General features: G+C 33.6%; 1 protein-coding gene across 1 annotated transcript; it reads right to left on the bottom strand.

Annotated features, from left to right (window-relative positions):
• Positions 1-4637: 4637 nt before the first annotated feature.
• On the bottom strand, positions 4638-15662 carry LOC126831748 (26S proteasome regulatory subunit 8). The gene is made up of 13 exons (XM_050562402.2): positions 15617-15662; positions 13232-13315; positions 12953-13022; positions 11796-11893; positions 10953-11078; positions 9951-10112; positions 8749-8912; positions 8138-8214; positions 7708-7784; positions 6823-6921; positions 5689-5799; positions 5269-5355; positions 4638-4921 (listed from the first exon to the last, which is right to left on the bottom strand). Exons 1-13 carry the CDS (start codon positions 15626-15628, stop codon positions 4868-4870), a joined length of 1221 nt encoding a protein of 406 aa, XP_050418359.1. The 5' UTR covers positions 15629-15662; the 3' UTR covers positions 4638-4867.
• Between the last annotated feature and the right edge of the window lie 2 nt (positions 15663-15664).

The following is a 15664-nucleotide window of genomic DNA, read 5'->3' as shown; positions in this document are numbered from 1 at the left end:
TGAATAGGTATTTGCATTTCAATATCCCCTTTCTTTTCACAAAGGTGAAATTGAGAAACTGCTAATGCCCTACCTTTTTCCACAGATCGTCAGTGGGAATTTGACTGTGACTTCAGCTACTAAAAATATTATCTCGCATGCAAGGGATAAACTGAAGAAGAATGAAATGAAATTTCTCGATTTGCGTCCACTTCATAATTTTGTTCCGTGATGTTTAATCATCACTTCCACCCACGATAATGTTAGAAACAAATTGAAATTGACTTCCATTGTTTACCTTAGCAGACTACGACAGAATTCTATAGTTACGCCGAATAATTTAGCATAACAAGTTTTCTACTGCAATTATGAATGTGCTACAGTGTTTGTTTTTAGATCTGACAGATTGATGCTTTCTATCCGGATTTATTCATCAGCGCATTCTTTTCTTAATAAGCTACGAACATAATGAAACATGTTCATTTCGAAAAACTGAGCTAGCTAAATTGAAGACATCGGACAATTAATATATCAATTTAGATCTTGGATTTCAATTTCAGCATTTAGCTTTTATTACTCACATACAGTATGAGATAAATCTGCAGTTTATATTTTTAACTTATTTGGTATGAAAATTCGAATATAATCAGTTTATTTTCTATATTCAACTTATTTTTCGTTAATGGGAATGTCTCACAATATTAGTCTCGATTTGGGAGCTAAAACTACATACATATTAATCGAAGTAATTCGGTCTGGCTTGCTTCGAAATGAAATGAAATGGGGATTTTCGTCCTATCCGAACGACTAAGCACAGTTACTTGCCAGTTCCTTCGTCCTGCACCACCGACATGGGGAAACCACCCTGAAAATTCCAGAGGAAGCGAATCCGAGACCTTCTTGTTAGCGAGTCAGCCCTTTACGCATTGTGCCACCGCGGCCTCCGGTTTGTTTCTAAAGAGATGTATTTTTTTAGAATATAAATAAAATAGACTAAACATTACATCTGATACTTTATTTATTGTTGTCATATTATTGTAAGTCTGTACTGGTACCATAATTATATAAGGCAAACATAAGACATCGCTTTTATGTAACATTAATTATAAAATACCCGGTTATTAGACCGGGCCATCGGAGGACGTCTGCAGAATGAGAATATGCTTACATGAAGGACAACAGACTCGCCAACGCATAATTATGGCTATATTTAGTTACGAAACATTTTAGAGTTTAATATGAAGGACGTCTCTATATCTTTGTGAATTGTCAAATATTTACAAAAACTAGTAACTGAATTTAGAGCTGTGATACGATACAGAAGGGCGTATATATTAGATTCAAAATTCTGAATTTGTTAATGTCGTGTTATCGTCTAATTTCTAACTTTTGTTCATGTAATTTCTAAATTAAGACAATGTATAATCCAATGTATAATTCTTTATTTGTTCAGCGTAAATTTTAATTCTATTTCATCTTATTTCTATTATTAAGACGAAAAATGACTTCTTCGTTGACGCTTTACATGTTTAATTTATTTATTTATTCTTCCAAGAGGCATATCATACATGACAATATAGATGATCATATGAAGTTACATGATAATAAGATGAGAAAGTTTTGATGAGAGAAAAAGTAATGATGTCATGGATGACCAGCCTCTTGAGGATAACCCATAAAAACCTGCTTAAAGTAAAACTAGGTTTATTTCCAATGGGGTCCTTGGAGGAGGATCAGGTTATGTCATCATAGAGGGGCAGATTCATTTATGAAAGATGAAGGATGGAATATGACAATTAATAGTGAAATGTGTGTGTACCATAAGGGATGTGAAGTACAAAGAGGTATGAAAGACATCGGGGTATACATACATAAACTAAAACATTTGTATTTGTTTTGCTAGCAAGTGTTGTTTAACATTTTTCTTAAAAGTGCCAATGTTCTCTATTGATTTAAGTTGATTTGGAAGTTCATTCCAGGCCTGAATACTTGAATAGTAGAAAGTTGAGTATTGGGTATTATTTTTGCATTTTGGTACAACATAATTATAAATGCTTGATCTAGTACTATGTAGATGAGCATCCCTCACTAAGCGAAAATTGGCTTTCATGTACACCGGAGACACATTATGAAAGATTTTGTGAACATGGTTCAGTTTCAGTTGTTTGACTCTATTATCAAGATTTAAACTATTTAAATCTTTGTACAAATTTTTGGTAATTGAATCTCTGGGACCCAAGCCGTGTATGAATCGGATAACTTTGTTGTGAATAATTTGTAGTTTGTTCTTCAGCTTCTTGTTTAAGCCTGAGAACCAAGCTGAACATGCATAATCTAAGTGGCATTGTATAAGAGCATTGGTTAATAATTTCCTAGTATACTTTGTTAAAGACTTGTTATACCTATATAAAAATTTCAATCTGGTATTGACCTTTTTAATAATATTATTAACTATTAATTCACCAGAGAGACAATGATCAATATATAGACCTAAATATTTTACACTATCTGTTGCTTGAATGACATGATCATTACACACTATTTCAAAACTACTAGTTTTCTTTAGTTTTCTACTTGGGCCAAATAACATGCATTCAGTTTTACCTAAATGGAGGGATAATTTGTTGTCTACTAACCAGTCTGAACAAGCCTTTAAGGCTTCGCTAAGTTTTAAAGATACTATTTCAGGATTTGGATGAGAAAACAGGATTGCACTGTCGTCAGCGTATAAGATTAATTTACAAGGGGCAGGTATGCTAATGATCATGTCATTCACATAACAGAGAAACAACAAGGGACCCAGGATGCTGCCCTGTGGAACTCCACAAGAAATGTCCAAGGGGTTTGAGAGTTTTACCAACGTTGACAACTTGTTTCCTGTTGGAAAGATATGAACGAAACCATCCTGTGGATCGGACGCCGATCATTTCAAGTTTTTTACACAAGATATCATGGTCGACTGTGTCAAAAGCTTTTTGCAGGTCCAATAGGACCATACCGGTAAAATTCCCCTTAACATTTTGACCCTTGAGATGATCCAACAAACTGATCAAACATGTGTCAGTTGAATAGCTGCCCCTGAAGCCCGATTGTTGTTCATATAATAAATTATTGTCTTTCAAATGAGTCTCCAGTTGTATATAAACAGCTTTTTCCAGATTCTTTGACACTATACTGATAATGCTCACAGGCCTATAGTTGCTCACAAGAAGAGAACTGTTTTTTTATATAATGGTTTGACCCTAGCTAATTTCATTTCATCCGGAACTGAATTCTCTGAAATGGATAAATTGATCAAAAATGTAATGGGTATTTTAAGGACATCAGCACCATCTTTTAAAAAGCGAGCTGGAATGTCATCTAGACCTGTACTTTTGGCAATGCTAAGTGATTGAAGCTCTTTATTAGACTGAATAATTAGAGAACAATACTATATAGGCGGGAAGTGAATGTATTCCCATCAGCAATTCACTTTGTTCATTTTTCGACATTCGTCGTTCGCACTTTTCGGAGGATGAAATACACGACCGTTTACTTTCATTATAATTACCAAATTCATACCGAAATTAATATGTAGCCGAAGCAGTTGCACGGTCACTGGCGCATATTCCTCGGGTTCCATTCATTACAAATAGAATGTAATCTTTATAATTTTAAACAATCATAAAAAAATATAAAAATCGATCCGGCTAATCTAGTGTAATAGCCTATTTGAGTCTATTTTGACTCCATGCATAACTTCCTTATATAATTCAAATCAAATGTATGGATATACACCAACAAAACAGAGAGGGTTAATTCGGTAGTCTAAGGGAGATAAATCCACTTAAGTACACCAATCCCTCCGTCTCAACGGGTATTTTCGGTTCAACAGATTTAGACAGATTTAGACAAGGTCTTGTCTTGCTTAATGAAGGTGGGTTGCTGCAACCATCTTAAAATTGGACCACGCTACTTTTTTCTAACACCATTTGATAACCATCATCCATATTGACCCGACTGGTTTTAGTTTTAAAATCAAAATCGTGGAAATTTTTAACCGAATTTTTTAATGGTCAAAAAAAGTTAAACAACTTACTTTTCTGCAACAACTAGGCTATTGAAAGCAGATTGCTATGTAAGAGAAATTTTCTTTAACATAATATTAATGGTATACGGAAAACCAATCCCATCCCAATGACTAGACATTTTTCCTTTTCAGAATCTCTGTCCTAAACCACTGAGCAAGGTAAACCAGGCTTCAAACCAGAGAGAGAGAGAGAGGGGGGGGGGGAGTAATGTCCACTGGACACCACCTAGGTGATTTCAGGACTAACATGGTTTAATTTTATTTCAATAATTCGCTTGCGCCTAGGATGTTTTTAGTAGTGTGAGGGGACCTGGAGAAAACCCATGAGGTTGGACAGGTGACCCTGTTCCTTGTTACTTACAAGCACGGAATTGAAAACATGCCACTTGACTAAATGACAGACCTTATGATCCAACTTGCACGCGTTAACCATTCGACCACCCTACCCCCCCCTTCAAAATCAAAGGAACTTTCTCAGTGAACACCATGATCAAACTCTGGACACTTGGTTACTGAGCCAGCGCCAATACCCTCCTACCAATGGTCAATAATCGACTGCATATTTCTAATTTACAAAGCAACAATCAAATCCACCAAGTAGAAATTTATTATTAATATATTACACATTAAATGCCATCGTATACACAGTCTATTTTAAGACGCTAACAAAATGGCAACATGAAGTTATGGAACATATATGCAGGTCAAATTTGTTTGACCCCTTTGACTGGAGATGAAAACTATGTATTACGAAAAAAATGTTTTTCAATAAATGGCAATAAATATACATTTGTAGTAACTTCTAACATTAATGTTTCATTATTTCCATTGTTTCTTGATAGACATATTCTTCTCTGAATCCTTTAACATAATCTGAAAGTAAGGTAAAATAATTATTAAACACTAACTTTTGTAGAAACATCAATATAGTTTCAAAAATTCAAAACCAGAAATACAAATTTTTTAGACTCTCAGATACTACGTCTTCACCTAAAAGGGTTGCATGATCTGTCTTTATTTCAAAAAATAACCCACCCCCCCCCCAGAACATCCCCATAGATCTTAACATAAAAACACCCAATTTCCTTCCTCACAATTAAAAGGATTGTCCAAGAATAAGAAACAAAAAGCAACTTGGTTGTTACACAGAAACCAATTATTTTAAAGTTTTTAAACATTTTGATAAAAGTGTTAAATGGAATAAGTATATTATTACTTACCTTAGCAACAGCTAATTCAAAATCTTCCTGTGTAACATGAACTCTCCTTTCTCTTAAGGCATACATTCCAGCTTCTGTACATACACCCTATAATAAAAAGTAAATAGGTTTATGGAATGCAACCAATACAGTCACCCACCCGATGACTGACTTAAAGGAGGGGGAGGATTTCAGATACTCCCAAACTGGGTTATCCTGTGTCACATTATTAGAATGCATCTTAAAGGATCCTTTCATTTCTCTGGACCCATTTTTTCATATAGACTGCCCTAGAGTTCTTTCAAAATTCTTCTGGTATATTGAGTAGTCTGGGTTCGAGAGGGTGATGGAGGGTGAAATCAAATATTTCACTCACCCTATTCCCAATATTTTGAGGAAGTCTCAGCAACTCACAACTAATTTATAAAAGTATCTACTAACCTTCACTTCAGCACCAGAAGCTCCGGGCATCATTTCAGCAATTTTTCTTAAATTAATCCCTCGAGTCAAATTCATTTTTCTTGAATGAATCTTAAGAATATCTTGTCGAGCCTGTAAATCAAATAACAAAGAAATTTACCAAACCTTGTACAAGGAAATGTTTGACTGGACTGAATCCAAACAGCTAGTCTGAATGAACATTCAGTGTTTTAACATTAAACGCTCACTCAGTCAGAATCAAAGAATCATGTTCCAAAGCATCAACTAATCATGTTGCTTAGTCTGAGCAGAAAAAATGATGATCATCAAACTTACTCAAGGCAACAATACACAGAGTTTCGTCACTTTCACTTAACTAGAATCAAAGTTCCAAATGTCAATCAATCAAATTGATTATATGGGCTTTATCTGAGCACAAAATGCTCATTATCGAACATAGTATAGGTACTGATCAATGAAACTATACATCAAGTTTCATCAATCTTACTTAAAAATAGATTATGGGAGATTAGATAAAGAGCTGGCAGTTCTCACTATAATAGTTAAAAACTAGATAATGAGTCAAATTGATCCACTCTGAACCGAGAATTTAGCAATTGAATTTCCAGCCTAGGTTTGATCATCATTACTAAAGTCAGTACGATAAAAAACACAGTCTCGATCATCCATTTCATGATCTAATCATGAATGAAAGTTAAGCAGCAAATCGGATCTTAATCCAGTAAATATCGCAGGCTAACGATGACATCGAGAGTTGATAATGATCTGGATAACTTAATTAATGTCTAATTAATAATTTAGATAACATTTCAGGCCTAAAGAAAGTGCTGAAATAGGCAGATTTAGCTCTTGCATAATGTATGTTTTAATTAGAATCAAAGTTAATGTGGTCTATAGTCCCAACAAATCAAACTGTTTATCTCTGCTTAGCCTGAGCAGAAAATGTTCACCATTGCATTCACCTAGGGTCCACTACGCCAAGCTGCAGAGTTATTGTGTCCCAAAAATTGTACAGACAGAGAGAGGAATATAAATAGTATATCCCACCTCAGTTACCGTCCCTTACAAACGAAAAATTGAATTTACCTGTTCTATAAATAAAAGAACATTTATATTATAAAAAAAATATGTTACCTCTTCATTTGGTGGAGGAAATTCTATCTTTCTATCAATACGACCAGGTCGAAGTAAAGCAGAATCTAAAATATCTATACGATTAGTTGCCATAATCACCTATAATATAATAAAATACATAGCATCAAAAATAGAGAAATAATGAATTGAACAACAGGGACTATAAAATCTGTAAATTACCTTTTTTTAAAAAAAACAATACCCATTGAACTATTTTTTTTTATAATTTTGTCTTTTCTGATTCATGATTAATGATAAAATTGATTATAACTGATTATACAAACAGATAAAAATGTTATTTCATGCCTAATTTGTTTTTCTATTTTACCAATAGAAATGAAAGTAAGATATTTCTAACTGCTAAGAAAAAAAATAATTATAGATTAAATTACCAAATAAACATTCATTGTCATAATGTTTACTACTCACATGATTAATGACAAATATAAAATTTGTATATAGAAACTTAAAGAAACATAAAATTTTTTAATCAATGTTTTAAGGAATAGGGGCCTCAATTGCTGAGTGAGTATTGCTGGTTCGTTAACCTAAGTCCCAGATTCAATCATGGTGTTAGTCGAGAAAGTTCCTCAGAATTTGCCAGTGGGGTTTCCTTTTGTAAGGGCCTGGCAAGGAACAGTGTCTAGTTCTTTGGATGGAACAGAAAACCGAGATCCTGTGTACACACCGACGTGCACATGCAGGGCCATCTTAACACATGTTGTGACTTGCTATACAGCATGTTTTTTAATGTTACCGATTTTGTTGGAAGTACCAATACAATAAATATATGTTTTATTTTATTGACCAGTTAAGATTTCAATCCTGTGAGTGGTTGTGTAAGTAGTGGCCCCAGAACCTATAAAGTATATCACACAATAGTACCTTGATATTCTGTTTGGGTTCAAATCCATCCAATTGATTTAATAATTCTAACATAGTTCTTTGCACTTCACTGTCACCTACGGAAATAATCAAATAATTAATACTTATAAGACATATAGAAATAGATTATACTAAAATTAACACACTTATATGGATATACTACTTCTGAATTTTATTAACATGCGATGTTTCAATACACATACAGGTATCGTTATCAAGCAAAAATTTAGTTAACAAAAATGTGGGGCAAAATATATTAGTTCATGTATCAAACTTTATTACATTCATTTTAACATTGAATTGAATTGTTGTTACTATTTGCATTGTTGTCAAGCTGTTGTTTTGTTGTGCCGTTTACTCATTCTGAGTCCATGTAATGCTTAAAAAACAGGAATAAGTAAAGAAAATAAAAACAAATTAAATACAGTACCTCCTGATCCACCTTCTAATCTTGATGATCCTATAGAATCAATTTCATCCATAAATATAATAGATGGAGCATGTTCTCTGAAATAAAACAAACAGAACTTGTATTGGAACTGTGACTTCACAGTGAGTGTTTTATTTGTATACTTGCTTAAAACGTTGGTGTTTAAAAACTATAATCAACTCCATTTGTCCCAATATTGAGACAAACTCTAATGACATACATGTACATATATTAGGTAAATTAAGACCGACAACCAAGGATAAGAACATTGGTATCAGCTAAATAAATCATAACTAATTCAATTTTAGAGAAACTACTTGATATTGCTGTATTCTCAATGTTTTCTATCCACTGTAAAATTCATCATCTTGGATGTTTTTAAACAAATTATTAAATTTACGCTTCTGTGAATCTTCACCCCAGTCTACAACCCACTCCATCTTAACACAAATTTTGAGACTAAATCATTCAATTTTGTTTTAAGGTGAGAAGAAATGCAGAGTTGAATCCCCAGAAAATTAAAACACATTGCCTGCTTTTTATATATATATATACATATCTATAAATAATCCTAATTTCATAATAAATACATAATGTTAAAAACAAATTACCTAGCCATAACAAAAAGTTCTCTGACCATACGAGATCCTTCACCAATAAATTTTTGTACAAGTTCTGATCCGGAGACTCTAATAAAGGTACATTCTGTGTGATGGGCTACAGCTCTAGCAAGTAGAGTTTTACCAGTACCTGGTGGACCATATAATAACACACCCTGTAATTAATTTATTGCAAACAATACATTTTATTTTATTTAAAACTGAAATGAGATAAAGACATACTTGTATGTCTTTCCTGAAACCACTATCCAATAGAGTATATGCAATGTATAATACAAAGATGAAACCAATTAATATACAGCATTTTGATCAAGCTTAATTTGTGTATTCCTGCATACGATCCACGTTGTGAGAGAGAGAGAGAGAAATGGGGTTTACCGTCCACTCGACACAAACTACGTCATTTCGAGACTAACATATGGTTTAATTTTATTTCAATAATTCGCTTGCGCGTAGGGGTCTTTAGCAATGGGAGGAAACTGGAGGACCCGGAGAAAACCCACGAGGTTGGACAGGCGACCCTACTCCTTGTCACGTACAACTGGGGATTCGAAACCACGCCAGTCGACTCAATGACAGACTTTGTGATACAGCGCGCGCATGCTAACCATTCAGCCATCCAACCCCCCCGGTCCACGTTGTAATGGGGTAGTGAAAGGTAAACTGAAAGAGCAGTAAATAACCTGAAGCAGATAAAATGATAAACTTATGGAACAGATAAGCCAAGTCTTGTCTGCAATATTACTATTGTGAAAGCAGATGTTAAACCACAAAGAGACAGATTGGTAAGCCAAACTAATTCAAATTAAACCTTTTTAGACTGTTAACATTTTGGGTTGTTAACATTTAAAGTCTCGTGGGTTGTTAACATTTGAACCCTTTTCGGCTGTTAGCATTTAAACCTTTTCAGGTTGTTAACATTTAAACCTTTTTAGTTTGTTAACACCTAAACCATTTTACATTTAAACCCTATTAGGTTTAACATTTAAACCCTATTAGGTTTAACATTTAAACATTTTTAATTTGTTAACATTTAAACCCTTTTAGGTTGTTAACATTTAAATTTAGTGTAAAGTCAGGCAACATGTTAACTGGCAATCGGTCGCTTATGGTCAATACCAAATTGTCACCTACATGTATGTACACATAATATGAATTATTACAGACAAAGACAAACCCCCTGCCCAATATACCTTGGGTTGTGCGATGCCAAGAGCTTCAAATAATTCTGGATGTTTAACTGGTAACTCAATGACTTCTTTTATTTCTTTGATTTGTTTATCTAGACCTCCGACCATTTCATATGTGGAATCGGGTACTTTCTCTACCATCATTAAACTTACTAATGGATCAACCTGCAATGAAAAAGATAAATGAATTTAACTAGAAGTTTCTATCATCTCCTATTGTTGCATGGTTCAGTTACAAAGTAGAGAAAGTATGCTATATTAGTTATAACTTATAATCTTCATCTTCGAGGGGTTGAGTGGCCGAATGGTTCAACGCATGCACTTTGGATCATAATGTCTGTCATTAGGGCAGCGTGGTTTCGATTCTCCGCTTGTAAGTAACAAGGAGTAAGATCGTCTATACAACCTAGTGGGTTTCCTCCCACAGCTGAAGACACCTACACCCAAACGAATTATTGAAATAAAATTGAACCATGTTAGACTCAAAATGACCTAGTTTGTGTTGAGTGGACATTAAACCCTATTTCCCTTTCAATACTTTCTATTTCAATGGCAGATGTTACTAACCGCGCACAATAACAAAGATGATAATGCTTCTGCTTTCTACTGTTGCCATTTTTCTGTTAATTCATAGTAACTATTTTATTAAGAAAGGGGTTTCTTCTGATATCTGACCAACAATGTATATATAGACTGAATAGCCCTAACACATAAGGTGTTTGAAGAACAAAAAATCCTTTTGACAATTAATTATTTGTAAAAATGGATTCTTGGTGTGATATAAGACCGGGACGAACCAAACCATCCAAAATTGTCAATCGCAAGCACTTGTATGTTTCTATGTGAGCTGCTATGATATTATCTGTGCAGTTTCCTCACTTGGTGGACAAGGGTATAAAAACCATGAAATGGTTGTCGCCTCTAGTGGACATAAATCATAAGAATTTCCTTCAACATTGGAATGCTGATTAGGTCAATTCAAAAAATGAAGCGCATAAATCTCACCTTATTAGGTAAAATCTTGTGTAGAACATAGCTATCATTTCTTAAAGCAACTCGACAATTAGGTGTTACAGAATTAATATCTATATTTTTATCTATATCAACAACAAACTTTCCTTCTGGGTGAACCTGTAAGATACAATATAAAAAAATAAATATACAGAAAATGATCACTTATAAAGTTTCATATTATCGACTTTAAGATTTTCTAAATCTAATTATAACTACTACATCATATATAAACAGTCATATCCAGGGCTAGTGAATGGTGAGAGGTGCGAGATGGTGGTGAAAATGTGGTAGAGGGGGAGGGGGGATGTTAAAGTATGAATGAGTTTCCAACACTATAACTTTTCATAATGCTTTTCCACTTCGGATTCTCTTTATTTAAAGTTACAATATCTCTTTGATATGGAGTCATTTGGCACACTGATCAGCAGTGAAGTATTTGTAGGTAAAAAATATTTCCTTTTTAGTGTAAATGGGTATTTGAGTAAAAGGCACCATTCTGCCCGAACCAGTAATGTCTTAATAAAACAATGCACACGCCATTGAGCCAATGATTGATGCCGCGTGATGTGACGTAATGTGTTGAAGGCAGTCATCTTTTACAGAGATATCAGAAGACTTTCGTAATCCTCTGTGAGACAGATTGGCCATTTCAATGTGAAAGTGGTACTGGTATGGACATGAATTTATCTAAATTTGATGTGTTGATTTACTTTGATTACATTTCGAGCCTTTGAACCTGGGATTGATGGTGGCATTTGCGCCATTTTTGTACTTTTTGTTTTATCTGTCTCTACAAATGTGTGCAAATATATAGATCATGAAATTGTCTTTTACCTTGACAAGAACTTTCTTTTTATCCATGGGTTTAACAACCTCACCAACATAAGACCCTTGTTCCTGTAGAAGTTGTAATTCTTCTCGTAACATACGAACTGAAAACATATAATTAACATTTAGTAGAATAATATACGTAAGCCAACTTTTTCTTTCAATGACAAACTGAATTGATTAGGTTTTCCCATAGCCTGGATCAGTATGTTGCCACCAAGCATCTTTCAGCTAACACTGTGCTCATCTTCAACTTTATTACCTGTACCATAATATTACAGTATAGTAACAAGAATGACTAAATAAACACGAAAAATACATAGGAATGAAATGAGGTTCAGCTTCCTACTCTTTTGTGTGAACTTAAATAATAAAGACAGGTGTATCATACACTGTAACCCCGGTATCATTTAATCTTGTGTATCTAGCTCTGATTTCTTTCACACATTCGTTTAATATCAAATATTTGTTAAAAAAATTTGTAAAAACCATTTAAAATCACCCAAAATCATCTAATTTGTACTTTAGTCTAGTTGAAAGCTGATTGATTAATTTTGATAATGACTGTTCAATTTACAAGTATTTAATTTCCTGATCAAGAAATTTAACACTCATTTTCATAACTGCCAGATACAAGTACAAATTAGATGATTTCTGGTGATTTTAAACGATTTTTACAAATATTTAAACAAAGATTTGTTATTGAATTAATGTGAAAGAAATTAATGCTAAATACACAAGATTAAATGATACCCGGGTTACAGTGATATCCTGCAATGAGCTATGAAGGAAATTTTGCCAGCCCTTTGAGCTCTCTCAACCAACAATGAGACCTTCTAGATAGTAAGCCAGCGCCTTACTCACTGAGCCACTGTGGCTCACCTAACATAGTAAAGTCAATTCTTTCAGTTTCCCTAAAAAATTAATTTCACTGTAGAATGTCCTTTGAGCAGAAAACCTATCACACCCTTTTTCATATCATGTGGGAAACTTTAAAGACAATTAAAATTATCACATTTACAGTTTTCGATCTTTTTTTAAATCTTTACCGGCATTTCATAATGTTTTTTTTATATACTGTATAAACACTATTGAGACACTATATAGCTACCTGGTGTAATTTTTACTAATATCTTATAAAGAGTTAATCATAACCAACAAACCTTTAGCATTCAATTCATTTCGCTGTGCTTCTAGACGGCGTAAGTTCTGTGTTTTTTCTGTTACAATTAACTATAAAAAAATAAATAAATAATACAAATACAGAAGTATGAGGGGAGTGGTGTTGGTATATTTTTTATTCCAACTTCTCTTAAGATTGTGATGCAGAAAAAATTTCAATGAATGAGACGTAAAATGTTCATGAACTTCTTATCAATTTCAATGAATAATTCTTAAAATTACAAGTTAATTGCAACCGTTTCTAACATTACATTACCCACCTGTTGTTCTTCTATTTTACTGATATAATACTGTTTGATGCCTTCATGACTGCTACTACTTTCATCTACTTCCATTTTCTTTATCTGAATAACAAAGTTTTGATCAAAGTTAAATTGTTTCGATCATACATGCTACTGAGTAAGCTGGCTCGAATATCAACACTCAAAACCTAAAACTAACGAGATATACAAATAGGACAAGCAATAATAGGAAAATTGTGTAACCAACAAAATCTCATCAAAAAGGTTACTGTAGCACAAAATGCCATTTTGTATGAATCCATTACTAAATAAATTCTGAATTCTTTTTTCTATTTTGATTGTTTTATGCATATATTCCCACATCTGCAAGTTGAGACTCTAAGCCTAATATAGGAATATCAGTCCAAAATAGTTCAAAACAAGCACCTGCAATCTTCACAAATATCTTTTGATAAGCCCCTTTTTAATCTGACTGAATTTAAGCTGGGAGATTTTCTGACTGACTACCATACGTTCAAATAAAATTGATATACTGCAATCACTGGATCTACTCTAACCTTTCATCAATAATTAAATACAATTATTATTTGGGGTTGTTTTTTTTTTGGGGGGGGGGGGGGGAGCGGGGGTAATAATTCGATAAATATATAAGTGCTAATATTTTTAATGCAGTCTGCTAACACATTACACTTACATAACCAGCCACCAAATACGTTACAAGTCAAATCAGTCTGCACTACAAACTTGGCCAGCGGGCAAGTACAATGACAGCTTTTACTTGCCCCCAACGATTTTACCGTACCGATGCAGGAGTTTTATTAATTATTACTGTAGCCGTGCGTAAAGTATCAAGGTAGTTTATTTTTTTGCGCTCCAAAGGCCTGAATCTAAACAGCTCTGCAGACGCTCGAATTGAGCGCCATAGACATGGATTAACCTAAGGCAGTTCGGGGGTATGCTTCATCTTAGAAAATTTTGCATTTTGGCATTCGATATGGTGCAATTTCTATGATTTTATGTACACCACTTTCAGTAGTCTACGCTTAAAGGCCAATATAAGGGTAACTTTGTATTTCAATCTATCGGGTAAAGGTTTTTTTAAATGTAAAAGTTAGCACAAGTTTAAACTGGTGAAAAGGTTTGAAAACTCAAGATTCAGCAACCGAGTATTCAATTTGGTGCAGTCGCGGAAAATGGATTGATCTAACCGTTAACTACCCCTTTATCAATCTATTTTCTAGCTATACTGGTACACCAATGCATCATAGGCTACATGTATTTAACTTTTCATTATTACAAATGTCGTGTAAAATTCAATCTCTGGTCGTCTAGAAAGATACTTTGGTGTCAGGTAACTTCGTTATTTTCGCTGACAAATATTAAATAAACAAGAATTGTACAGTATTCCAAACAGTCGAGAATCAATTGACTGATAAGAAGTGACCATTTTTCACAGATTAACAGGAAGAGCCAACACTTTAATATGCAAAGTTACACCCCCAGTAACTCTTTTCGAAAGTAGATACAGAATTTGTTGTACTTTTTAACTGGTCTACAGTACTGGATAACTGTGATAAACAAATCTCTTGCCAAACCCCATACATTAACACAACAGTGCAAGCCACAGGGAAATGGGTATATTCTTTTTTTAAATTTGGCAAAATTTTAATGTGTCATCATCGTCGATGTCCATTTACATAATTTCTGTATCTAATTCTATTGAAAAACAGTCCTGTACCGGCGGACAAGTCACAATGAAAATTTTATTTGTCCTCCGTAAATTTTACTTGTCCCGAGCAACCAGACAAGAGCTACCGTATCGCAGACTGCCAAATCCAATTGTTACAAAAAAATAGTTTTTACTATCCATTATTTATATCATTAGATCTAGACTTTTACTATCCATTATTTATATCATTAAATCTAGAATCTACAAGATTTACAATACATTTTTTTAATAATGTTGTCGAATTCATACTGATATGTTTTAAAACATTGCATAAAAATAAAAATAATGATGATGTCAATGATGATAGCTTCTCAAGATACTGGTCAGCTCTATTTGAAGTATTTTTATTTATTTGAATTGCAAATGATGTGATTGTGTGATGCGGGGTAGGCTTAGTTCTACGGCAAAACAAAACAGATAAGTATAATAAGTAATATCTTACAAAAAGATATGGTCACATTTTATTTTTACACACATATATATTCACAACAAAACGTGATTCGTAAACAAGTGGAATGGCCAATTCCTTGTTACTTAGCAAGACACGAGAAAGATGGACTCAGAATTTGTAGTCACGCGTCCAGATATATTTTAGAAATTGGAGGAATGGCCAAATGTCTACTATTCGTAAGCTTTACAATACATTTTTGTCAACAGTGACTTTTCATTATTACCTGCTCCGCCATGTTGGTGAAAAGGTCTCGAAGTTTGTCGTCTATTCT

Source organism: Patella vulgata, chromosome 9 (assembly GCF_932274485.2).
Source record: "Patella vulgata chromosome 9, xgPatVulg1.2, whole genome shotgun sequence".
Taxonomy (NCBI): domain Eukaryota; kingdom Metazoa; phylum Mollusca; class Gastropoda; family Patellidae; genus Patella; species Patella vulgata.
The sequence above is the reverse complement of the archived record's forward strand: the minus strand, read 5'-3'. Positions and strand labels throughout refer to the sequence as shown.

Coding starts and splice junctions, on each gene's coding strand:
- LOC126831748 (XM_050562402.2), bottom strand. Junction 5,800..6,822: donor TTCCTCCACCAAATGAAGAG/GTAACATATTTT, acceptor TTTGATTTACAG/GCTCGACAAGATATTCTTAA. Junction 4,922..5,268: donor TTGAATTAGCTGTTGCTAAG/GTAAGTAATAAT, acceptor CCTTACTTTCAG/ATTATGTTAAAGGATTCAGA.